This window comes from Brachycentrus maculatus, unplaced genomic scaffold (genome assembly GCF_059751285.1).
Source record: "Brachycentrus maculatus isolate JH-2025_06_01 unplaced genomic scaffold, ASM5975128v1 h1tg000823l, whole genome shotgun sequence".
NCBI lineage: Eukaryota > Metazoa > Arthropoda > Insecta > Trichoptera > Brachycentridae > Brachycentrus > Brachycentrus maculatus.
In genome coordinates, this window is record NW_028281551.1 from 104583 (window position 1) to 130833 (window position 26251).

General features: G+C 32.1%; 1 protein-coding gene across 10 annotated transcripts in view; it reads left to right on the forward strand.

Annotated features, from left to right (window-relative positions):
- The window catches only part of dlg1 (MAGUK family member discs large 1), a 115216-nt gene that overhangs the window by 71814 nt on the left and 17151 nt on the right, over nucleotides 1-26251 (forward strand). For 4 of the 10 annotated variants that reach the window (XR_015838974.1, XM_088275220.1, XM_088275221.1 and 1 more), the window contains exons 4-8: nucleotides 4178-4270; nucleotides 7162-7224; nucleotides 16780-16812; nucleotides 21865-22167; nucleotides 25800-26039. Coding sequence is in view for 9 of the 10 variants with exons in the window: in XM_088275220.1 (XP_088131346.1) it covers nucleotides 4178-4270; nucleotides 7162-7224; nucleotides 16780-16812; nucleotides 21865-22167; nucleotides 25800-26039 (732 nt within the window). In the remaining variant the exon portion in view is untranslated. Of the gene's footprint in view, nucleotides 1-4177; nucleotides 4271-7161; nucleotides 7225-11513; nucleotides 11730-12706; nucleotides 12978-16779; nucleotides 16813-21864; nucleotides 22168-25799; nucleotides 26040-26251 lie in introns of those variants that run through there. The other 6 variants (XM_088275223.1, XM_088275226.1, XM_088275224.1 and 3 more) reach the window with 4 other exon arrangements.

Consider the following 26251-nt stretch of genomic DNA (forward strand, 5'->3'; position numbering starts at 1 on the left):
ACATTCATTTTATATATATGTATATATATATATATATATATATATATAACGTGGTAATATTTTCCTTTTGAAAATTAAGTGTAAATAATATGTAAAGTGGGTGTATAATAATAAAATAAACAATGTGTTGCTTTGTAATTAAAGTTTATTCTTAATTTATCTTTGTAATAATTTTTATATCTATCTATCTATCTATCTATCTGATTCTGACAGTTAATAATATTATCGTAAGTCTTTTGTTTTCTCCTGAGCGACGCATGCGGCATCTGGTGGTTGAACTGTTTTATGTAGGTACTTTTTGTAAGTACTTAATAAAATGTATAGGTAGGTACCTAGTTATTTTATTACATCTCCCCCCTTGGGGATGAAAATTGATAGTAAAATTTTCACTCGTCCTCCGGATCATCTTCTTGTATAAGTTTAGTGATATAATAATTTTTATTTTTTTTTTTTCGTTCTTTTTTTTTTCTTTCTTTTTTTTTTCTTCTTGACCCTTTTAAAGTAGACACAGTTTTTTTTCAATCCATTTGTTTTTTTCTTTTGAATTCCTTCATTTTTATTCTGATCTCTTAAATTATCTTCTAATTTAACTAAATTTACAACTTTTAATTCTTCATCTGCATTTTCATTCGAGTTTAATACTGAATTCCTGCTTGGACAATCTACTTCTAAATTCTTCTTTCCTGGAGAATATTTTATTTTATCTTTCGTAGAAGTTTTTTCTACTTTATTTTTATTTTCATTTTTCAAGCACTGTTTCTGTGTTATTTGTATGTCTTTATTTTTATTCTTATCTTTTAAATTATCTTGTAATTTAACCAAATTTACAACTTTTAATTGTTCATCTGCATTTTCCTTCGATTCTAATACTGGATTCCTGCTCATACAATCTGCTTCGAAATTTTTCTTTTCTGGAGTATATTTTATTTTATATTTTGTAGAAATTTTTTCCACATTATTTTTATTTTCATTCTTCAAGCACTGTTTCTGTGTAATTTGTAAATCTTCATTTTTATTATTAATCTTATCATCCTCCTTTGTTTTAAACCAGCACGTTGCTTCAGAGTGATATCGAGTTCCCTTATTTAAATTTTCACAAATCTTACATGGACTTTTATCTTTAATTTTATCACTAGTTCTTAGATTTCCACGTCTTCTTTGATTATCTTTTAATCGTTTTCTTTGATCATCTTCTAATTTTTCTCTCTCACTCCGAACATATTGTAGTAATTGTTTTAATACATCTAATGTTTCATAATCCATTTCCATATTAACAAAATTGTCGTTTTATAACGTGGTAATATTTTCCTTTTGAAAATTAAGTGTAAATAATATGTAAAGTGGGTGTATAATAATAAAATAAACAATGTGTTGCTTTGTAATTAAAGTTTATTCTTAATTTATCTTTATAATAATTTTTATATCTATCTATCTATCTATCTATCTGATTCTGACAGTTAATAATATTATCGTAAGTCTTTTGTTTTCTCCTGAGCGACGCATGCGGCATCTGGTGGTTGAACTGTTTTATGTAGGTACTTTTTGTAAGTACTTAATAAAATGTATAGGTAGGTACCTAGTTATTTTATTACATATATATATATATATATATATATATATATATATATATATATATATATATATATATATATATATATATATATATATATATATATGTGTGTGTATATACATATATATATATAAATACCTTTATTTTGTTTTTCATAGATGTTTTAAATGTTTCATGATTCGTTTATTTTTTGGCGCTTTTATGTGGTTATAGGTATTACTGAAAATTGCTGGGAAACCAAACGGAATGAAGAACCCTTTTCACAATGACAAAAAAGCCTGAAATATACGTCGAGAAAGTCTTAAAAGCGGCATCACACGACATTTGATATAATATAATTTTTTTTAAAAAAAACTTATAACTGTAAATAACATGCAATGACATTCCCTCGTAATATTGGAGGCTGTGTGTTATATTTGAAATTATGAATATTAAAAAAAAATATAAGACGATAAAAAATCTAATCGATGGAAGAGATTTGATTTTAGAATTAAAATTATTAAAGCTTTTAAACTGTACCTACGTATTTTTACTATGAACAATGAAAAGAGAAGGGTCTAACAAAACCTATACTGAATATTGTTTTTCTCTATTACTATATTAGTTTAGTGGTAAAACTTATTTAATAATAATAAGACCCTTATCCGCACCCCAATGGTGCATAGGGCACTGCGTCATATAAACGCAGTGTTATCTTGATCGTTTATACATGAAGGAAAGGTGATCAGCCCTCCGCTTCAAGTACCAGTCCAGGGTAATATTGAATTAATATTACAGTGAAAAAATCACTCATATTTATTCTTACCCCCCCTGGGAATCGAACCCGGGTCCTCCAGAACGGTAGCCGAGCGTGCTGACCACTACACTACGGAGGCGGACAGCTTATTTAATAATGGAAAACTTATTTAATAATGTTAAAATAATAGTTCCCTGTAACAAGATTTCAGCATGGGCATATATGTTAAAAAAGTGATATTTAATAAAGAATGACAAAGAAAATAATTAATCTAAATTCAATTTGCATACCTACACAACGTCATGATGCTTATGTAAAATAAGCAGATGTGTTATTTTCCAAAAACAAACTACTATATTAATTAGTTTTTTTTCTTTACATAACCAGGATACATGAAGATTTTTAAAAACTGAAAAGAGGATTATAGACTTATGGTATATTAATCTAAAACCAAAAGTATATAGTCTCTCAAAATCAGAGAAACAAAAGATAAACTTATAAAAATTTCAAATTTATTCGCTCACTGCTGCCAACCAGATGACGCTCGTGTCATTATTATGGCAACACGATAATATCTTGCGTTAAAACGTTTAAATCGCAAGACAAACAACCACAGGCATAAAATTGTCACATTTCGATTAAAAAGCTCTGTACAATATAATTAGTAAGGAAGCGATTGGAATGCCAATTGATTTAATTTCTACTTTTGACAGATCATACATAACATATATGTAGATTTAGGTAGGTAATGAGTTTTTAAACGGTGACTTCGATGATATAAACTGAATTTCAAAGAATTTAATCTGGATATTCCAACAGAGTATTATTATGAAGAGTATATATTATAACATACGTATGTAGTGAGCATCTTTGAACATCATGTCTCGCGGTCTTTGTCCGCCATTTTGAAAAGGCTGTCATTTTCCCTTTTGTGCGGGCCTAAGGCTCCGAGTAGCAGCTCACGCTGACTATCATAGGGCCAGGACACCATCAATAAAATATTGTCAATATGTTTTTATGATTGATAATTTGAATTGAACCGAACCTTTATTAGATGCCTCAGTGTTTTGTGGGAGTCGTTTAAATTTACACTCTTTACCTATGGAAAAATCAGGTATTAATAAATTAGAAATAGGATAAGATCGTGTATTGCGATCAAGGCATTCGCGATAACGATACAAAGGAGGTTCATGCGTCAACTATATATACTGTAAATAAACAATACTTGAAGTTTGTGTTTCAATTATCAAACGTAAAGGTGGGGACTGACCGGAGCATTTCGTCGTAACATAACGTCGTAACATCGCTCGCGGCGAACATCATCCAGCATTCGAAACTATGGATGGAGCGCTCGGCTCGGTGTACTGACTGCCTGAATGCTCGCATCGTAACGTGTTACGTTCGTATAGTCAGTACAGCGTTCCGAGCGGTCCATCCGAAGTCGGATGCTCGCTTTGAATGTTACGTTACGACGAAATGCTTCGGTCAGTCTGGAGACTGACCGGACCTGGACCGAAGGTGGACCTTTACGTTTGATAATTGAAACATAAACTTCAAGGATTGTTTCCTTAAGATTCGATGAACATGTTTGATTATCAATCATAGAAACATACGTTATTTGGTAACTGCTTTGAAGAAAAAAACAAAACAATAGAGAACACTAGAGTTAAAGATACACAAAGATTAGCTTCTATGAAAAATCACATCATTGTCCGTCAATGGCAAATTGTTTTAATTGATTTGTAATATATTTCGCTTCAACGAGCAACAGTCACCGAAATATTGAAGAACTTATTGATCGTGTCGTGGTCGCTTAAGCTCAGTGCTCACTGCCCATCCCAGCAAGTTTCAGGGCCGCCTTTTGTTCGCAGGCTTTTCCGGACGGAGCGTTCATGCCCATAGCACAGAGTATAATCAACAACTTTCAGGATGAACGCTGTGCTACCCCAGAAAAAGACGAGCAAGTTAGTTTTTGTTTGCTTTGTAATCATGTTTTGTTTGACGAGAATGTCTAATCTATCTTGATCATAACACACTAACTGCTAACTTGTACTATACATGTAAACACTGCCTCTAACATATCGCTCACTCCTTTCAAGAACGTCATAAATAAAAAATCGTCAATTTTCAGTTGTGCACGTTTTCGGAATGCCCAGAAAATTTACTATATCCCAACAAAAGAGGCATATTTTTTTCTCAATGTTTACCCGCTTCAGGGCAGAAAGTGTTGTTTTTGCATTTTGAAGAAAAGGTAGTGTTTATTTATTTTTCTAAATATACTAAATATTTTTGAAATGGAGAAAAAACATTCAGGTTTTACCCAATAAGTGGCTTGATATTTATTTTTAATACATTGTATTATATTTTTAAACTTTAAAAACGTTCTCCTGGAAAATCAAGTTTTTTGATATATGACGTTCTTGAAAGGAGTGAGCAATATCGTGGGTATACTGGCAACAAAATTTTAACTCTAAAATACCTGTTTTAATAATCCCCAGTATTTAAAACTGTTAGCCTGAATAAAATACCCGCTTTTATCTTGAAGGGTCGGGTTGTGGTCCCGTGGTTAGTGTCGCGTACTCTTAAGTCAGAGTTTCTCGGTTCGAACCCCATTTGATACCTATTTCTAATAATGAACCGCTTAGGCTCACAGAAAAAGTATGAAATTGAAATATTTGTGTAAATAATAAAATCACAAATATTCCGCTTAAAAAAATGTTGAATATACTTTTAAAACCACATAAATATGACATTACAAACTAGTATAATTTTCCAGTTTATGGAACGTAGAAAACTTTATAAAACTGCATCATTTGTCGAAATTGCATATTTTCGAGTTAACGTTTTTTGGCAGTGCACCCACGATATAATGTTTATTAATAAAAGTACCTACCTACTAATTTGGGATGTGGTCCCCTGGTTTATAATACCAATAATTATGTTGGATAAATTACAGTGCGCCATTTATGTAAAATACTACCTCTAGGGCGCTTTAATTAAACTATAAAATATAAATCTGTAATTCGCATTAATGTCACGAAATTTATCATGAATCCAAACGGTTTAGGCTCAACCCTCACCCTACCACAACTTGATTTATATTTTTAAACAAAAGAATTTAAATGAATTATTTGTGTTTATATAAGAACATGATAAAATATAATTAAAAATACATGAAAATGTACGAATTTAAAAATAACACCTAAACAAGTAAGTTTGCAGAAAATTAATGGTTACACAGATTGTACGAGTACGGGTATGCAACACCAAGCACCTTGGCCATTGCTCCTATTATTTTTCTTACTTAATTATACTTAGTATTCCTCCTCCACTTTCTTTCCCAAGTAGCAGTAACGTCCATCAGCATGAGCTCATTCATGTACCCTTTAAAGTAAATTCCATATTTTTTTATCCAAGAATCTAGATGACTGGGTTTTTTTTGGGGATAAATGATCAAATTAAAACCATATATATGCAATGCAGTGGCCTATGCATCGTTAGTGCAGTCAGGAACCAGAAAATATATTTTCTGTTGGTTGTAAGATATTGCTTTTTAGCAATATGGCCTAAATTAAAAAAAAAATCAATGATGTTAGCGAACAGAAAGATTTTATCCATAATAAAGGGTTAAAAATAATCTCAAAAAACATTGAGTAGGTAGGCACTTAGTTGATAAATAAGGGTGAAGAAAGCAAACTTAGAATTATCCGCACAGAAAAATGCTCATGCCAAACAAATATGACACATTCCAAAATAAAGAATGTGTATTCCAACCGTCTCTTAATAACCAAAAAACGGATTTGAAATTTCAATAAACATTATGTATGTATGTGTGTGGTATTATAAATCGGTTGAAATAATAGTTTTTCTTGTATATCTAACATACTTCTTTACCGGAGAATTCTAATTTTGCAACAAATGCCCGCGAAAACTTCTTTACATGACTGATAGTATTAACATGTTTGCGTACGACATACGAACTAACGTGCTTTTCCATGGTTGTTATTAAAATGTAATACGCATTTTAAGTATGTTAGAAAAAAATCGTACTAATAAGTACAATACGATCTCTGATATGACCAACAAAGGTTGACGCTGACTTTGAAACACCGAATAAAAAAAAACAAAATATCAATTTAAAGTAACTCAAAAACATTTGTGCCGCGTTTCCGGAAGTGCCGTTGTTTTGTTGTGTGCTTTTCATGTTTATGAACGCTTTATTAATATTAAGAGGAAACATGTTCTGCCTAACGTTTTGGAATGTTGGTGTTTCCGGTATAGGGAAACACTATTTGTGTACTTAACTATCTATTGTATTGTTCTGTGCTAACATTCGCAATGTCCCTTATTACACAAGTTTGCATTCACAAAATAATACTTTAAAAATGTAGGTCATGATATTCAAGGGGATATGCGTAATGTACGATTGATTGCGTTGTTAATTTTTATTACGTGTTTTTTCATTCGAGTCGCTGAGAAAGTAAAAGTATAATTTTCTCGGGGCTCTGAAAGTAGGCACTTTAATAAAATACCGTATGATATGTGACCGGTAGGCATTTTTTTGTTATTCTGGTTATAGGAAGTGAGTTTCTTTGGTTCTAAGGCCTAAGAAGTAAGATTCTTTGGCTTTCAGCGCCTCCATGTATAATTTTTTTTACGAGTAGGTACTCGTAAATATAATTTATAATGAATAGTACAAAATCATATGTTTTCTGTTGAAAATACATGGAATTGGTAATCAGGTAGGTAAATACTAATTTCGTACATGTCGTAAAGACAGATCCTTGTAGTGGTAGATTTGTATTGAGAATAATACCTAGGTGCAAATGTAACGTATGTGTTTGGTGAATTGCAGCAGAACAATGCGCCGATCCAGCGGCTGTCGCCGGCGCGGGAAGCGGAAGAAGCCGAACGAACGGTAAGTCCCACGTCTCATCAACTTTTCCCGCTTTTCACGCCAGGGTACATTGCATGGCAGCTTTTGGTTTTGTTGAACAACAGTTTGACACATAATTTGATGGGTGATTTTGGTGTTGGTGTGCATAGTATTTGTGAGTGTAAGTACACGCTTTCTTATTGTTGGTGTTTCGGTGTTGGCAACATTGTACGACTCTCGGAGCGGCGTAACGTAAGTGCACTTGGATGGAACTTTTCACGGCTAGACACTCACGCGGTCACCAAACACGGGCTTCGAGCCAAACTTTAGTTTGTCTACGAAGTACGCAACCAATAGGCAATCTGCAAATTGATTTCGATCAGAATATATTAACCACAGAGATCTTAGCGTTGGCACTTTTCACTTTAAATGTATCTAGGTACCATCTAATAATTTTGATAATGAACATGATTGTTTTCAGTTTTGGTGCCATGACTTAGATACTGAAGGTTGGTTGCATTATTATTTTAATATTAAGATCACCAGAATGACGTGTTAGTTTGGTATTACGAGGTAATGGAGATATAATGTTATTAAGTGTTTAGGATTTTTTTTAAGTACCTACGTCAATGTTTGTGTTTTAAAAATGGGGAGTATTATTTTATTTTATGGCCCGTAAAATGATATGTTTGCTACTATATTTAACTAACATTACTTTACTATTTTATATTGTATATTCAGAAAAAAACAGGCATAACAAAAATATAGGTTAAGACAAAAAAGACTCAACCAGGAGCTACTCCTGCCTGTAAACCTTCCATGTATATGAATTAATTATGTAATTATCAAACATTTTGATGGTATAACTAAGTCACTTTGTTTACTGTAAGTTTTATACTTTTTTTTAAAAACATATATGTAAGTTAAAACCGCTTATTTGTAAAACTACAGTGTGTATTTATATTTGTATGAAATGTGGATACTATGAATCTATATTCTCCAATACATATTATGTAGGTACCTACACAAAATGTAATTATTACTTTTTATATTATGACGTACCTTGTAATTTGCTATGTGACGATCCTTGCGACTTTCTTGGGATAATCGAGTAATCGAAAAATCATTCACAAAAATCTATTTTTTTTAAATAACGGAATACTAATTCTTATTTTTATTATATTAGAAATATGTTCATTTTGTCGACTTTGTTGTCATAGTTGCCATTCTTTCTGATTTTTTTAAGGTCAAGGGATCTTGCATCCCTTATGTCACTGCGACCATATTAGGTCTATTGTGACCTCCCTCTGTATCACAGCTCACTCCCAAGACCTACGTGTGTCATGTAACTCACGACTTGTCTTGGTGGTAGGAGCTTCACCTTCTCGGAGGCCAGTAGAGGTCCTCCAAGGATGTGACTTCGTTTGCGAGCGAGTGCGTCACAATTATAGAGAATGTGGATTGGCGTTTCGTTATCCTCCATACAACATCTGCATACTGGGGAGTCATGTAGTCCAATTTTTGTCATGTGTTTCCTCAGTCTGCAGTGTCCTGTCAAGGTCCTGGTTAGGATCCTTATTTGTTTTTTGCTAAGCTTTAGAGTTCTTCTCTCTAGAATTCTTCCTGATACGTTGGGACTTGTCTCCGTCTTCGTCCCCACATCCCGACAACCTAGAATTTTTTTCGAGATTTAATCAAACTACTGCAAATTAAACTTTCAGTTTACTTAATATATAAGTCGTAGAAAATGCTGAAAAGTAATATAGGTTGTTCAAAAAAACATTTTTTAAAACTGAAAAAATACGTTAGTTTAAAACTAAACTTAGCAATCATAAATAAATACATTTCGGCAGCTCCAATTTATTTTGTGATTTTTTTTCCTATCTTGAAATGTCTAAATATTATGTTGCAGCGAAATCTCTCCCTCCTCCACCGACGAAAAGTTTTGACGTCCTCAAAACCGAAAAATCAACCAACGTCTCTTATGTCTAGTCCTAAAAGTTTTGACAATTCCTCTTCTTTGTCAATTTTTTTATGTGATGAAAATCTGAAAATCATTTGAACCAAATTTCTGGAGGGGTGAAGATATTTTGTATTTACATTACATATTATATGTTATTTCGTTACTTAGGTGAACATACTAAAATTAATCAGGTGTATATAACATTTTTCACGTGCATATATTAACTTTTTTCTGATGCATGTAATAACATTACCCAGTCGTATTTAGTAACATTTCTCTGATGAATATATCAGATGTAAGTATGTAGGTTATAACATTTCTAACGTGCATATATTAACATCTTTCGGATGCATATATTACCATTTCTCGGCCGCATTTGGTAACATTTCTCAGATGAATATATCAGGTGTGTATAATAAAAAAATTCAAGTGCACATATTAACTTTTTTTCAGATCCATATATTAACATTTCTCAGCCGCATTTATAAAATATTTCTCACATGAATATATCAGGTACATATAAAACCATTTCTCACGTGCGTATATTAACTTTTTTTATGCGTTTATGAATATTTCTTAGATGAATAGTTATATCAGGTGCATAAAATAAAAATTGTCGAGTGCATAATTTCTAAAATGCATTTAACATTTTTCTCATAATATTAAATATATTGATAGACTGATCCTAGAAAATATATTGTAAAACTGTACCATCTACTTATTTTATTTCTGAATAACGAAGACATGAATGTATCATGAAAAAATAATACGGTCGAAGTGGTTCGTGAAACAAGAGATGTAGAAATAATGGCATATAAGAGTTGCCATACATAATTTATACATTCAGAATTCGAATCATCCCCAGCGATTATAAATATGTACCTATTTGTTTTCCAAAAAACGTGTATGGGAAGCTTTTATTCAATTTTATTGTAAGTAGGTACCTAAAGTATGTGTGTATATTTTTATTTATTTATTTATTGATATAAGGTAAATAGGGCAGTTATAAGATATAGGTATCCGGAGTTAATATTTATTCTTTTATTTTTTTTGTAGATTCCAAGTATTCAAGATTTTATATGTATTTTGTCTTATTACGAATCGGGTTGTGGTCCCATTATAAATGTCACTGACTCGAATAATTTTTAGATTCGATCTTACCACAAATCTATTCGTATTTTTTAATTATCAATCAACCTAAATATAAATCGCCATTCATGGAAATTAATTAGAACAATTAGAAATATGCATTGTAATCACGCCCATTGAATTTCAATTGTTATATTTCAAAAATATTTATTGACTAGTGCCATCTATTGAACGCTACTTTGTACTATTATTTCAATGGTTTATTTCAAGTTCATTTTATAAATTCACAATACACACAAGATTTTAGCGTTATGATACACACACAAGTAAATTTGATTGAGGAGAGTAGGGCGTAAGACAACAGTGATATATCACAGGAAAAAAAACAGCAAAAAATCTGTACAAAATATATTTGTATAACGATTTAACCACAAGTAAACTTTATAAGTGCATTTTTTAAAAATATTTTTCTACGGGTACTTACTTTAAAACTTCGTTTGATATCTGAGTAAAATAAAAAAAATAAAAATCGAATTGAATAATGCAGTGGTGCATAGGGCACCCCAATGACACTCGATCGTGGTTATACGAACGCAGGGAGATCAGTCCGAGGCTCCAGTTTAATGGATGCAAGAGTGAAATATGTTTGATGAGATACGTATGACGTAAGTGAAGGAGCTAAACGTGTAGGACATAGCTGCTACATAGGAAAGGAAATTAAGGAGGAATTGTAAGCAAAGAAATGAGTCTAGAGGACTCGGGTTGAATACCCATACTCATATTAGATTATTTACACTGCTAATATTATGTATCAGTCCCATGAAAGAAGGATTGCCATATTTAAATAATATGTTTTTGTGACAAAAAAACGTTTCCAGTTAAGGCACTTATGTAGGAATGTATGGATGCACACTACTTAGAGATTGTATCTGACAATATTGAGTATGTTCAAATCTTCGCTTACGAATACTTTACTATCGGATTTTAGTCCCACGGGATAGATATGGCTCTGTAAATGAAAAAAAACTTCCATATTTCCTTCTTCAAAAGATATAGGTACTCTCTGTTATTATCATTTACTTAAAAATCTTAATTTGTGTTGACATATATAAAGTCCCACATGTATGAATTCAATTATAACTAAATGTGTATCTCGGCTTAAATTTATTATGATACAAATTATATACGATATGTACCTATTATTTTTTACGAGTAAGTGGAAATAAGTCCCTCACTCCTCTGTCGAATGTAGCAGATGACGTGAACTCGCGTGAACGCCAGTGAACGCCACAAGTGGTTTGTAATGGCGTCCGGCCGTTCCTCCGCGTCAAGCGAACCGACCTATTTATAACCTAAAATATACTATGAACTTCGGGAAATGTGTACGTCAAATATTATAGCCCAGTTTGCTGCGAGCTCTTTTTTCGTGCGAGAATTTAGGAAACCCATTCAGAGACAATAAAGTTAGTAGGTACATAAAATACCCCGTTGATAGGTATGTTTGTCAATATTCAATTTTAACGAATTCTTTCGCGTTTGACGTTTGGTGTTCCCGTCGAATTATAAGTTTATTTATGGAATCATGCAATAAAATCGTTAATGTACTATTATAACTCATGTTAAAGGAATGTAAAGGCATTTTACTCGGTAAATCAGTGCTTATTGTTTTAACTTTTGAAATAACAACATAATTTTAGTGTGAATCGCGAGCGTACCATCCGGCAATTGGCATATTTCTTCGTGTAAAAGTGATATCTCTTAATCATTTATCTGAGAAAGTAATTTTTAAACATTACTTACGTGTTACATATTTTAACAAATATTTTAACTTTAATTTCCGCAGCTTTCGTGAGGAAATTTATTTTATAAGACTGACAGTGTTTAGTCATATCTTCTAATAGATGCTTATTATTAGCTATTGGCCTTTTACACAATGTTAGAAAGATTATCGCATTCAAGCCCAGTGTAAGATAATACACTCATTTTTACTTTTAAAACTCGTATTCTCGGAAAAGTAATCACCTTTTTTGAGAAAAAGGCTTGTCTTTTATCAGAGATTCCTGAGTCTTATCATAGTGCTTTTATCTAGGTAGGAGTTATACGCTGATTAACGCATTTTAACTACAAATTTTAAAATAACAGCGAGGATGTTTAGTGTTAACTTTAGTTTGTGACCATATATTGAATCCATCCGCATTGTTTGAAATATAGTGGCACTAAAAAGGCTGCCATACCTTTCTCGATGTGTATAATTTGATTGAAAATCGATTAATTTTGTTAATTTTTATTTATAATTTGTAGACGAGTAAACTTTTTAAAAGTTTAATAAGATTTGAAAGTACTGGAATACCTTGTTGCATGGCAGCCAGACCTTCTTGTTAGACATTTCTCTGTCCCTGCAGTAAGAAGCGTTCAGATAATGGTGTTTGGTTTAACGGACTTGTGGTGAAACATTTGGACTATTGTTTCTAGTAAAGATGGAAAAGTTAGTTCGGTGAGAGAAGGTAATGGTGCATGAGGTAGTCGGCACCCCGCACACGGCGGAGAGATGTGATTTGTGACTAACACGCATGCTGTTTTCTGCTGCAATCGGCCGAGGTCTAATCAGGGGTGCTTACCCGGGTTATGTAATATATCACCCTAATCGCAACACCGTTCACCCATCATGACGGAGAGACGCAAAAAGAAGCCAACTCACAATGGCTTCCTCAGGAAAGTGTCCTCCTTGTTTAACTTGGATACGGTAAGTCTGGTATAATATCTTATCCCCTTTTGATAATATTGTCAGTTTAAAGCTAAAGTCATGTACCATGCTCCTGTGCCAACCCCAAACTGACGTAATACCACAGTAGTATAATGTAAAAACCCAGGGCTTTTCTTTTTACTCAAAAAGGTCCCGAAACTCGCTTCATGTCAAGCTTTTTACTAAAAAAAATTAGTTCGTTACAATACCATATTTTATCATTTTGACGAATTCTATAAATATAGATTGTAATTTTTTTTTCATAGATACATTTACCATATGTATTACGACTCTTTAGGCATGGCCTGTGTTGAGCCGAAATACTAACATGTTAATACAATTTATTTAAAAAAAAAAAATATTTGTTTTTTTTTTTAATTATGCGTAAACATTGTTTCGTCTAATTGATTTTGAAAAAAAATATATAAAAATATGCACATGAACAAAAGTTGCCGGAACGCCGTTCCACCGCGTTACATGGAAATAAAAGCCCTGTTAAAACCTATAAAAATATGTAAATATCATCCCTTTTTACTAAGGTATGCAAAATTTCCAGAAAACTCTATAACCGTTAAATCGGTAAAAATATGATGGTTGTACCAGTAATTTACCGGCAATTATGAAGGCATCAAAACATGAAGATTATAGGATCATCTTATGATATGAAACACCTTAATATAATAAAAGTATCTTTTAATGAGCACAAGTTATCTCATCAAGTCATCAAAAACTTTTTTCAGTTCTAGATTTGTTTGTCTAACTTGTTTTCTGCATTATTGATGAAACAGTAATCCAGAAAACAGTCAAATCAGTTGACCCATAGAAATATCACCACAAATGTCACAAAACACAAACAAAACATGTACTTGAATGATTGTGATTTACTTCAAAATGATTTCCGTCCCTGAGTGAAATCTAATATTTGAGCATTATCTCTCATTTTTATTATTATTATTTTTTACCGATAATTTGGTAATAGAATTTAGTCTTCACCAGTAAATCGGTTCACCGAAAAATAGTGATGAACAATATAATTTACAATATAATTTAGAGTTTTTTTTCCCCGTTTTCAAAAGTTTATTTGCTATTACGGTGGTTTCGTTTTTGCAATACTCAATATACATACATCTATGTATATAGAGTTTTGTATGTGCATTTTACCTTTAAACTAACAATATGTAAACATGATATTTTGTAGATTTCTACAGCTGCTCAGGTTTTCTTAGTATTTTCCATTTAATTTACTATCCCACGAGTTATTTGCCCTTGCAGAATTTAAATTTGAGCTGGTTTTAACTGCCAGTCCAGTTGATGGACATTGTAATGCATTTTGAACTTAGACTAGAAGCATAACTAAGACGAAACATAATAACCTAGAAATGAAACGATAATGAAATATAAATCACAAAATGCTACTTCGTATATCGCTCTCTCCTTTTAACGTCATAAATCAAAAAGTTCATTAAGTGGCTTGGTATTTATTTTTAATACATTTTATTATATTTTTAAACTTCAAAAACGATCTCCTGAAAAATCAAGTTTTTTGATACATGACGTTGTTGAAAGGAGTGAGCTATATGTTTATATATGCCGCGAGTTTCAAGTCTACTGTTCGAGTCGTACCCGTCTCTACATTGGTACAACTACTACACCGGCATGAAAATATCTCTATACACTGTAACTGAATCACTTTTCACACACCTATACAAAATATTAGATCACATGCGTTGTTAGTCTGTCCAATACTAATAAGCTAAAATGCGCTGTAATAGTGTCTGCCAAAGATTTTCTCTCTCTTCAGAGAGACACAGATATTAGACAGCCTTACAACGTATGGAATCTCAAATTTTATGAAGGTGTGTAAATAATGCCATGGTGTAGTGTGTATAGTATTTTCTTGATGTTGTAGTGGTCGCCCTAACAAAAAGACAGGTACGCCTCGTAGGCTATCAACTAAAAATCCGCAAGTATTTGTGTACATATACATTACTACATTTTGTTAAAATGTCTAACCGCCGAATCTACGCCTTAAAAATGGATAATCATTTTTTAAGTAGATTATTTTCATAATATTTCAGAGGTTAGTGTTTGTGTATGTGTCGAGATGAGAATTCTCATATAGTGTGGGTTTATACTTATGAGCGAGTATGATTCTTAAATGATGGTATTTTTAAACAAGTGTAAATCAATCTCTCACTCTAAGTTTGTTTATTGGTTTGCCGAGTTTCATTCACGGAAATCAACTGATCTCTTTTGATGAATCATGAATGACTGATGTAAAAACAGAATTCTCGGTTTTTTTAAACTGCATTAAGGAGCCTCGCAATGTAATATTTTTATACAAAGATATCCATATTTTTTTAAATTTACAAATAGCATAATTTAAGTGTTTGCTACTTTAAAAAGCCTTATTTTATAAAAAATTAATTATAATATGAAGAGATTTGAGAGTAAATTACATTTACAAACACACTAGCTTTACGAATATTAATTAGAATAAAAGTGATTCGTTGTTCAGAAATAACAAGGGCTTTAAATAATTAGTAATTAATGGGTGCAAATATTCTCAAAAAAGGATGTTTAAATCATTCTCTGTGCCTCTATGTATTTTCTTTTAAATTAATTTCATCGTAAGAAATTTTGATTTACAGAATTGTAATAAGTGATGAGAACCTGCTTAAAGTTAATATAATAAGCCATTAAATATTAAACACCCGAGCATTAACAGAATGATTATATTTCAATAATTGATTTTTAAATTGGTTGGGCAACATTACTTATTCAATTATTGTTCTCAATACCATTTAAAGCTATGTGCTTTTTGGTCATCAAATTCCGTCACAGACCTTCTGCATTCCTGTGCTTTATATTAGTAACATATACATTCTTTCGATCTCTCAATTAAAAAAAAAATAAAGTGTCAAGTCATTGTTGATTCATACACCATTCCATGGTTTGCAGAAAGCTACCTTGGCATGTTCACTAAGGAAATATGATACTATGTATGAATAATTTAGTGAATGGATATTATCATGGTATTTTTAATATTTTACCTTAAGAATGATTAATCCTGTGATGTGACAGTTGATCAACTTTTTATTTTTCATAAAATACTTAGAATTGATCCACTCATTTTTGGATTTTTGATGAATAATATATTTGTTGAAATTATCAACAACGAAAAAAAAATTATAAAACTCCAGTTCAACGTTTAGTACTCCTTAATTTTTTTTCCTACTTTAAAACTGAAAAATTCCGATACTTCTGTGAAGATGACGAATGAGTATTCCCATGCGCTGCAGTTTAAATAATAATAATCTTATATAAGTGTCTACAGTAACAAAATTCTATATTGTATTTTTAATTTCATAAGACTTTCAGTTCCTTTTTACTTGAGAAAGACATTATAAAAGCTAAAAGTTACATATTTAAAGCAGTTTCTTGTTTGTATACATCTAATCGGTGAAATTGATTAATTTTTCAAACTGGTTCAAATGTGATATTAAAACACTTGTATAAGACCACTTTTGAGTTTATTAATGAAACACGTTTTGTTTCGAGAACCACGAATGTCCTCATTGACAGGTGAAAATACAAACCGTCATGTTTACATTAATAAACTCAAAAGTGGTATCATAAAAGTATTTTAATTTTTTTTTATCATTATGTTATTCCGCAAAGCTAATACCAAATCAATAAAAAATGCAAACTGATTTACATACAGTTGATTTTTGATATTGGTAATTTGCTAATATTTTATCAAATGTTATTAAAGTTTTATAAACAATGTGTTGAATTTCAGGCTCACATTACAACTGCTGGTGAAATGAAACAGGTGTGATATTATTTCATTTACCTAGTATAAGAAAATTACATGGTATACTAACAACACCAGAGTGACTTGTAAATAATACTTAAATTTAACAATTACGTATCGGCATCAATGTTTCAAAAACGCATTATTAATTTTCCATGGTAAAAGCGACCATTACAAGATTGTCATAAAGTGGAATGGTCATTATTGCCAGTGAAACTGGGTTACGTGTTGCGGATGATATAATGTTATTTAATAGTGAAAATTTACGGTTGTATGTTCTACTAATAGTATTCATACAAATAATGTTTATTTAACTTTAAATTCATACAAAATTCATTGCATATTCTAGAGGTGGAGATGATTGAAAACTTTAAAAAAATAGACATTTGCAAACGCCCTGTGTTACATCTGTGTAACATATCGCTCATTCCTTTCAAGAACCTCATAAATAAAAAATCATCCATTTTCAGTTGTGCATGTTTTCGTGTCCCGAAAGTGTACTATATCCCAGCAAAAGAGGCATATTTTTAACTTAATATTTACCCGTTACAGGGCAGAAAATGTTTTTTTTGCATTTTGTTTTTTAATGCACATAATTATTTTTTAAAATATATTGAATATTTTTCAAATGGAGAAAAAACCTTCAGGTTTTACCTAAAAAGATGTGTTGCACAGTCAAAAGTTCAATAAGTGGCTTGATATTTATTTTTAATACATTGTGTTAATATTTTTAAACTTTAAAAACGATCTCCTGAAAAATCAAGTTTTTTGATTTATGACGTTCTTATAAGGAGTGAGCGATATATCATTGACTAAATATTACAAATTTACAGTATTTTGAAGGAATTGCTACTCAGGAAATTGTTGAAAAGATATTACGACGTGCCATTTTCTATCTAGAGTGTGTTTAATGCTTGGTTGAGGTTTTTGAGTGATATTCGGCGACAGCGACTGTTCTTCTTTGTTTGATTTTTCCCAACACCATTTGATCAACACTAAAAGTTTGAGACTTTATCCAATGCGGCCATTGTATTTGCTCAGAAACTCTGCAAAGCTAAGTTTAATTAAGGTAAAAAATGCCTCAAACACCTCGTTACCTTTTTGGTGATAAAGCTTAATTTCACCCATGGAAATATTAGGTATCTAGACCATTTTTAGCGCGCTTTGAAAGTGGTTTGAATGAAAATGATAAAAAAAAAGCAAAATTAGTTTTACCGAAGAAAAAACTTAGATTTTTTCTAAGATATCACTTACATTTTCTTTATTCATTGCCAGTGCGGTGAAAATCTACAAATACACTTCTTAAATTACTTCAAATGTATATTAATATATTTGAAGCAATCATCCATACCGATACTGATATGTTACTCCCAAAAAAAAGAGAATTGGTTCTTTTATGTTGATGTGTTTCGGTGGTTAAATTTACATTTAAATGGGCAAATTTAACATGCCTTTCGGTGGAGTGGCTTTTATTAACTATTATTTTATTATTACTTTACAACTTAATGAAGATTTAACTTTGCATTTATTTTTTCTTATAATTCGATACCAGTTTGTCAAAAATGTTTTTTAATTTTGTTTTAGAGTATGCAAATACATGCATACAATCTACATGTGTACAAAGAACAAATCAATTTTATGCGCCCATATAAAATTATTTACAAGTACATTGTTATATTTGGTACTAAGCATTCCTGCCTGTCGTATTGTTCAATGATTAGTTATTTAACAAATGAGAGACTCTTTGGCATTGTTTGCACACTGTCCACTTCAGTTAACTGTTTCATACAATATTGCGGAGTACATTGAAGTCCAGTAAACTGTATTACCATGACCTAGTGAGTGTAGAATTACGCTTGTAGTATTCTCCGTATCAACTAGTTTTATGGAGGTAACGACTTCAGTCAATCGTAATGATGAATATAATAAAATGGATGTGGTTCTTATATAACGTTAATCATTGATTCATGTTAGATTGCCCTCTTTGCCAAGGTGCTTAGTTACCATAGAATACAATGGTATAACAGGTTTTTACACATACACTTTTTTAATGAATTGGAAACGTCACTAATCATTCATTCATGTTGCATCCCTGCATCTTGGAAAATAATCAATTCACAGAAAATTATTTAAACCTTCATGTTACCTTCGAGATATTTGCAATTGACACTCCTTATCATTCATTTATATACAAAATACATTTCCAATTTTCTAAACTATTAAATAAGTACTTAGTGGATAAATCGTGATATTAAAAATTCAGGCGATTTTTTTAAAAACTCAGTACCTGCTTGACAACAATATATTATTTTAACAATTATTAGAGGAACGTATCACATGTTTTTTTTTTATTAAAAGCGGAGCTTTTTTTCGGTATAATCTCTTAAAGTCTCATTAAGAACTTGGAATAAAGCTCGTCATTCATTAATATTCTAAATACATTTCCAATTTTCTAAACTATAATTTCATTTTAAAATAAAAATTAAATAGTCAAAATGCAATCTCTCAGATGAATGCGCGGCAAAATGATGTATGTTAGATGTTTGAATGGTCCTGAAATATCAGCAATTCAATTTTGAATCCCTTCAGTTTGTGTCGTTGAGTATATATATATATTTTTTTATTAACATGTTTAATACATGTTTCAAAGTTACTATATAGATATAAGTGCTGTTCAATAACTGTTATATAGTATTGTGCAGTTTATCTTTTACACTATCTATGCACCTGTTACTTGACTTAAAAAGATAAGACCCAAACTCTGTGGAGTTAGGCGTGTCTTCTTTTTTTTAATATAAAAAAATGCACTATTGATTTTTGTAAAATATTGGTGACGCATAATATGAATTGTTCTAGTATGTACCATAACTTCAAGCTGAGTTTATGGTACAAATAAAACAAAACATTACGTAACGATGAAACGCTGATAAGGACTATAAACATACCTAATCTTCAAGCACTTACTACTTTCCGTAAGATTACTCACTGTGATGTTTCACTATGATTTTTACTGCATAAGTATGCAAACATCGAAAAACCATGACTTACATTCATTCTTTATTCTCAGTTTAATCGTCTATGGTAATAAATGTTTGTATAATCTTACGAATACGAATCCATATGTACGTCGGCATTTTTACTTTACAATTTGTAGAATTTTATGCCTCGAGATAACAGGTGGTAATTAATATCGATTATATTAGAATCGCTCGCATAATATCGTTCAACTTATAATTCCTACAGACAGATGATGTTTTCAAAATGATGTCACTCTCGTGTTTGTAGTATAAGAACATAATAGTATTAGTATTTTATTTTATAAATAATCATTTAACAAAGAGCAACATTGTAATATTCTGTGCAAATTAAACTTTGCATTTCGTATTATGATAAATTGACAATTGTATTTTATACCAACTGACAATTTTTCTCCTCACCACGTCTGTAAACTAGGTAAAACAGTGTTACAACAGAATTTTAATCCAATATGAATAAATTGGTTATTTATTCTTATCGGATTAAACTATACTGCATTATTCTAATTATAGTAAAATCTCAATATAACGGACCTCTATTTAAGAAACTTCGGATGTAACGGACAAAAATCCGGTCAAAACTAAAAAAAATTTAAAAACTCCCTGTTAATATTATACATGTTTATATTCAAGTGTCGCCGCATGTAACAAAATTTTAGCAGCCATTATAATCTCGTCATAATCGTCTAGCACTAGAATTTGATACATAATGCCATTCTGCTCATAGACTGCATCTAAATCTTCTCCTCCTAACCCTTATCCGCACCCTATGATGCAAAGGGCACTGCATCGTATAGAAGCAGTGTTATCTTGATCATTAAATACACCAAGGAAAGGTGATCAGCCTTCTGCTTCAGGTACCAATCTAGGGTCATATTAAATAAAAATTAGATTGAAAAATCACTAATACACATTTTGACCCTCTTGGGAATCGAACCAGCGACTTCAAGCATTGTAGCCTAGCGCGCTAACCATTACACTATGGAGGCGGATAATTATCAGCCTCCATAGCATCTAAATACAACATTCATAATTTTTATAAAAAAAGTTTTAAGTTTATTTTGAACCTATTTTTATATTGTTAATAACTAAATTGTCATAACGGACTGTTGGTTTTAATTAGTCTGTTATATCGAGGTTTTACTGTAGTTGCTAAAATCAGAATCACTTTCAAGCCAAGAAAATTTGTGGCAATGTTGGATTGCCGATGTATCCAATTACAAATATGATATCGAGATATGGAATCCATTGTCATTTTACCAATAACATAGGATGTTGCAATATTGCTCTTTGAGAAATAATTTCAAGACTGTGTTTAATGGCATATATTACTAGACTAAGACAAAATCAATGTTAAAAAAACAACATACGAAAAAGATGCAAAATGATTGTATCGATGGTATGTTTTGAAAAACAGCATTTTGTAAATAGTTTCTTTGACCAATCAACATTTTGTATGTCATCTGTAAACATCTATAGATATGGGAATTTTGTTTTTATTATTGTCATGATAATCATTTCCACCATAATATTTGTTGTTTGATAAATATTTCAATAAATTCATAAATGAAATGTATCAACATGTTTAATGAAATATTTGTAATTTTTGCATATCGATTTTGCCAATTGTTTATTAAATTAAGTGATATTTTATAACCGAAAATAAATGCGGAATTGTAATTAGTAAGGCACATAATATTGAGTAAATATTGCAGTAATATATTTAAAAACTTCCCACGTTTTCACTAGCTAAATTATACTTTGGGAAGTGATCAGTAGATAGTAAAGTCAGTCACAATAGGTTTTGTATACATATTTTGTAAAGTAAAACAGTTTTCCCATTTCTATCAGTGTAAGTCGACACACAACTGTACACAAGGTTTCTGTTTCTTTTTTGGCGAGTTGAGAGAAGCTACTGGAAAAAAGTAGTGTGTTTCGAAAAAGCGCAGCAACCTTATGTACGGTCTTGTGTATGTATCGGGACACGGTTGGGCGCGGACCTTTACTGACCCGCAAGTATTACTGACTCCGGAAGCAGGTGAATGGCGGTACGGAAGCCAGCGAAGAGGAAGAAGAGGGCTGGAAGTATGAGACGGTGGCCTTGAGCCGGAGCGGCGGCGCGGGGCTGGGCTTCAGCATCGCGGGCGGCACGGACAACCCCCATCTGGCGGGGGACACGCGCATCTACGTGACCAAGCTCATCCCGGGCGGCGCCGCGGCCGGCAGCTCCCTGCGCATCAACGACGTCATCCTCCGGGTCAACCAAACCCCCGTGGTCAACGTGACCCACGCCGAGGCCGTGGACGCCCTCAAGCGGGCGGGGACCGCAGTCACACTGGTTCGTTCGCCTTCCCTTGTCCGTCGTAGGTCAAACTTTTGTAACTCCGTAGCTTTTGATTAACGATCGTAGATACCCTCGAATCCGAGTCTTAGCGCTTTGTGTATAACATAGCTCGGCGTTTTCCCAGTCCGCTGTTAGACGGTTACCCTTTCTCGCGTTACTCCGATTTCAATACCTGTTGATTTTATTTCGGTACATTAGACCGATTGCGCTGGCCGCTGAGTCAGCAAATGGCTACATTTACCTGTATCGCTTATTGTTTTAAGTAAGCGATAGAGATAGATATTTAGAGCATTATTCTAGTACGCCCTGATGCGAAATTATCTAAAGCTGATTTCCGTCCCACTAGTCTAGGATAGTCGAGTAACGTGAACGGGCAATCTGTCTCTCACCCTGGTAAACTTTACAGCTACGTTACCGTCACTAGAGTGTTAAGATGCTATAATTATATATTATATATTGTTGTCATGTTTGTAGAAAAATTCTCGTACAGTGTTTATGATGTACTAATTATTTACCTGGTTTTTTTAGTGGATGGCGCTCCCCCCTCTTAAATTGGCTTTCGTGCGAAGCTTTCTCATTTGTACCATTCCTCATGTTGATTGTGTCCCATTGTGCGGTGCGGACTTTGTGTTATGTCCGATGCCCGTCCCGAATCGCACGAGGTGATGGTTGCCTTGCATGCTGTTAATACTTGTAGCCTTCGCTTGTTGAATGTCCACCGCACTAATGTATTCCACTCTTTACTTCACTAACTTACTTGTTTAGATTTTTGTCGTGATGCTTACTAGTTGATTGTTGTGTTTATTTACGTGTTTTCTTGTTATTTGAATAACTATTTATTAAATATATTTTTTGTGTTTTTTTTTTTAAATTAAAATAGGATACAATTTACAAATGCTTTTTAAAGTGCTTTTGAAAACGAAACAGTTACAAAGTTTTTTTTTTAAAAGGTTTTTGACAGATACTTTAACAGGTATGAACTTTCATACCTTTAATCATTTTCTTTATTTACTTTCAAAGAGAATAAGAGATTACGTACACATATATTTCAATTTCATTCTATTTTCATAGGCCTAAGTGGCCCATTATTAATATAAATGCAATGTGAAGGAATTTGTCATTTCACGCTTACATCACGCGTTTTACATAAGTAAACCATCAACATCTGTTCTTCATTACTATCCATGAATTTTCAATGCTGATCGATTTTTTTATTCATATTTTCTTTGCATTGTGTCGATGTCGGTCTTCACATTAACAATTTTAATAAAAGAAATATTTATTTAAAATCACTTAATATAAAAATATGTTTATTTATATTCACTCAAATCTTTCCATTAATTTGAAAATTCCAAAATTTCTATCCAAATATTTTTTTTGACAATGAAACATGAATTGATGAGTAAATGTCATCATCCACATACGTTATTAAATTTTACATTTCTATTATAATATGAGATAAAATCTCAATAAAAGAAATATATTTGAAAGTTCTGCATTAAATTATTCTCTACAACATTTTGAGTGTGTCCAAATACTTGTTCACAAAATCTGGATTATCTCCAATTACAGGAGTTATTTTCATATTATTTTTTGACATCTCATCAAAGATCATCTCAGCCCCGTAAATGCCCAGACTTCCATATTCTTCTTCATCTTTGATGAGATGTCAAAAAATAAATTATTCTCTATTGATGGTATAAACATGTGTATTTTTTAAATGTAAATATACATATTTATATAACTTTTTTCAAATTGTGTAAAAAAAAAAACAAAGTTGTTACAGTAAGTATTCGAAATTTACTTATTTTTCCTCGTTTCCGAATTCCAAAGAATACTCTAGTTTATACTTTATTTAAGGAGAATTAAAAGACAGTATTATTTAAAAAAATGAAAATGCCACAAATTTATCTAAAAATACAATAGAAGGTAATTTGTGCTATAGGAAGAGGTTGTAGTGGTATTTATTCAATAGTTACAAAATTATCTTGTCTCCTTGGGGACAATAGAAAAACTTATTTGACAAGACGAAATTTTAATCTTTGTATTTTCTCAAATCGTAGCTGATATATTTTGTTCAACACATAATTGATATGCTTAGATTATAAAGTCAATTGATGAAAAATAATAAAATATTTCTAATACAAATAGACAGTTTTTGATTTATGAATATTTGGTATACAAATATGAATTATAATTAATATTATAGTATCATCTGTGGCAATGGCTACCTTTCAGAAGACAATTTTAAAGTGCTATATCTTTGTCAGATAGTCATGTAAATTAAATGTATTGTGTGTCAATGTGTCAAGGGTTCATTCCATATAATTATTAGCTACATGTGTTTTAAAAATTATAGCTCCCCAAAGGCATTTATTTCCTGAAGAGGATTTGTTTTTTTGAGGCTAATATTATTTACTGTAAAAAAAATCTCTTAATAATTTTTTCTCTCAATATCATTTCTATAGGCTCCGCTCGTTTACTGTACTAGTTTATGCCCTAACAAGGCGAAACAATTGTCACAAATTTTTATTTTAATATTTTTTAATAAAAAAATATACAACTTAGACAGTAGACTCAAATCAGTGTTTCATTTTAATATTAAAAAAATATAAATATGGAGTTCTACGACAAATCAATATATAGATGAGTTATTTTCTATTTGACATCTCAACATAGAGATGAAGAAGAATGATCAGGCTGGTTATCCTATGATTCTTCTTCTAACCCTTATCCACCCCCAATGGTGCATAGGACACTGTATCGTATTGACGCAGTGTATATCTTTATCATTACTTACATGAAGGCAAGGTGACCAGTCCAGGTAATAATAAGAGTAGTTATAGGCAATAAAACTTATAAACAACATTTTGAGTGTGTCCAAATACTTGTTCACAAAATCTGGATTATCTCCAATTACAGGAGTTATTTTCATATTATTTTTTGACATCTCATCAAAGATGAAGAAGAATATGGAAGTCTGGGCATTTACGGGGCTTACGACCGTCATAGGCTGGTTTAAGTGATCACTTTACACACGTGTAACATTCACCAATTCTACCCATTATTGACAACCACACTACTCAAATTCTTGGAAGTTCTATATATATGAACCAATTTAGAAACCTTGTTCATGAATAACTAAAACTTCACTAGAGACATCTATTGGTGAGATTTAAATTAATTAATTTAGATTTAATCTCACCAATAGATGTCTCTAGTGAAGTTTTAGTTATTCATGAACAAGGTTTCTAAATTGGTTCATATATATAGAACTTCCAAGAATTTGAGTAGTGTGGTTGTCAATAATGGGTAGAATTGGTGAATGTTACACGTGTGTAAAGTGATCACTTAAACCAGCCTATGACGGTCGTAAGCCCCGTAAATGCCCAGACTTCCATATTCTTCTTCATCTTTGATGAGATGTCAAAAAATAATATGAAAACTTATAAAGTTCAAGCCTAAGTAGGGTCATGATAAGCGGTGTTGCATAAGCCTTAGCTACATTTCAGTCACTTGGATGTTAGGTTAGGTTAATAATTCAAAAATCTTCATCTATATCAAAAAGAAAAAGAAAAAAAAATGATTCCCTTTACTGTTGACTAATGGTTTGTCACCGTGTGCAGCGAGTGTGTCGCCGCATGGGGGCCGAGGGCGCGGAGGCGGCGGCGGGGGGCGCCAGCCTGGAGTACGAGCTGGTGAAGGGCGGCGCGGGGCTCGGCTTCAGCATCGCGGGCGGCGTGGGCAACCAGCACATCCCCGGGGACAATGGCATCTACGTCACTAAGATCATGGCGGGCGGTGCCGCGCACCAGGACGGCAGGCTGCGCGTGGGGGACAAGCTGCTCGCTGTTAAGAATACCGTGGTAAGTCCTCTTTCATCACTGAGAACAAGGAAATTTGGTGTATTTTGTTGCTTAACCCGATGGTTGCCAGAGACGAGATATCTCGGCAAATGGCGGAGTGCCCGTATGGCCAGAGACGAGATATCTCGTCAGTACTTTTGATGACGTATTACTCCGCAGTTTTAACTCATATTGACAATCTGTCAAAAACGGAACATACATTGCCATCAGTT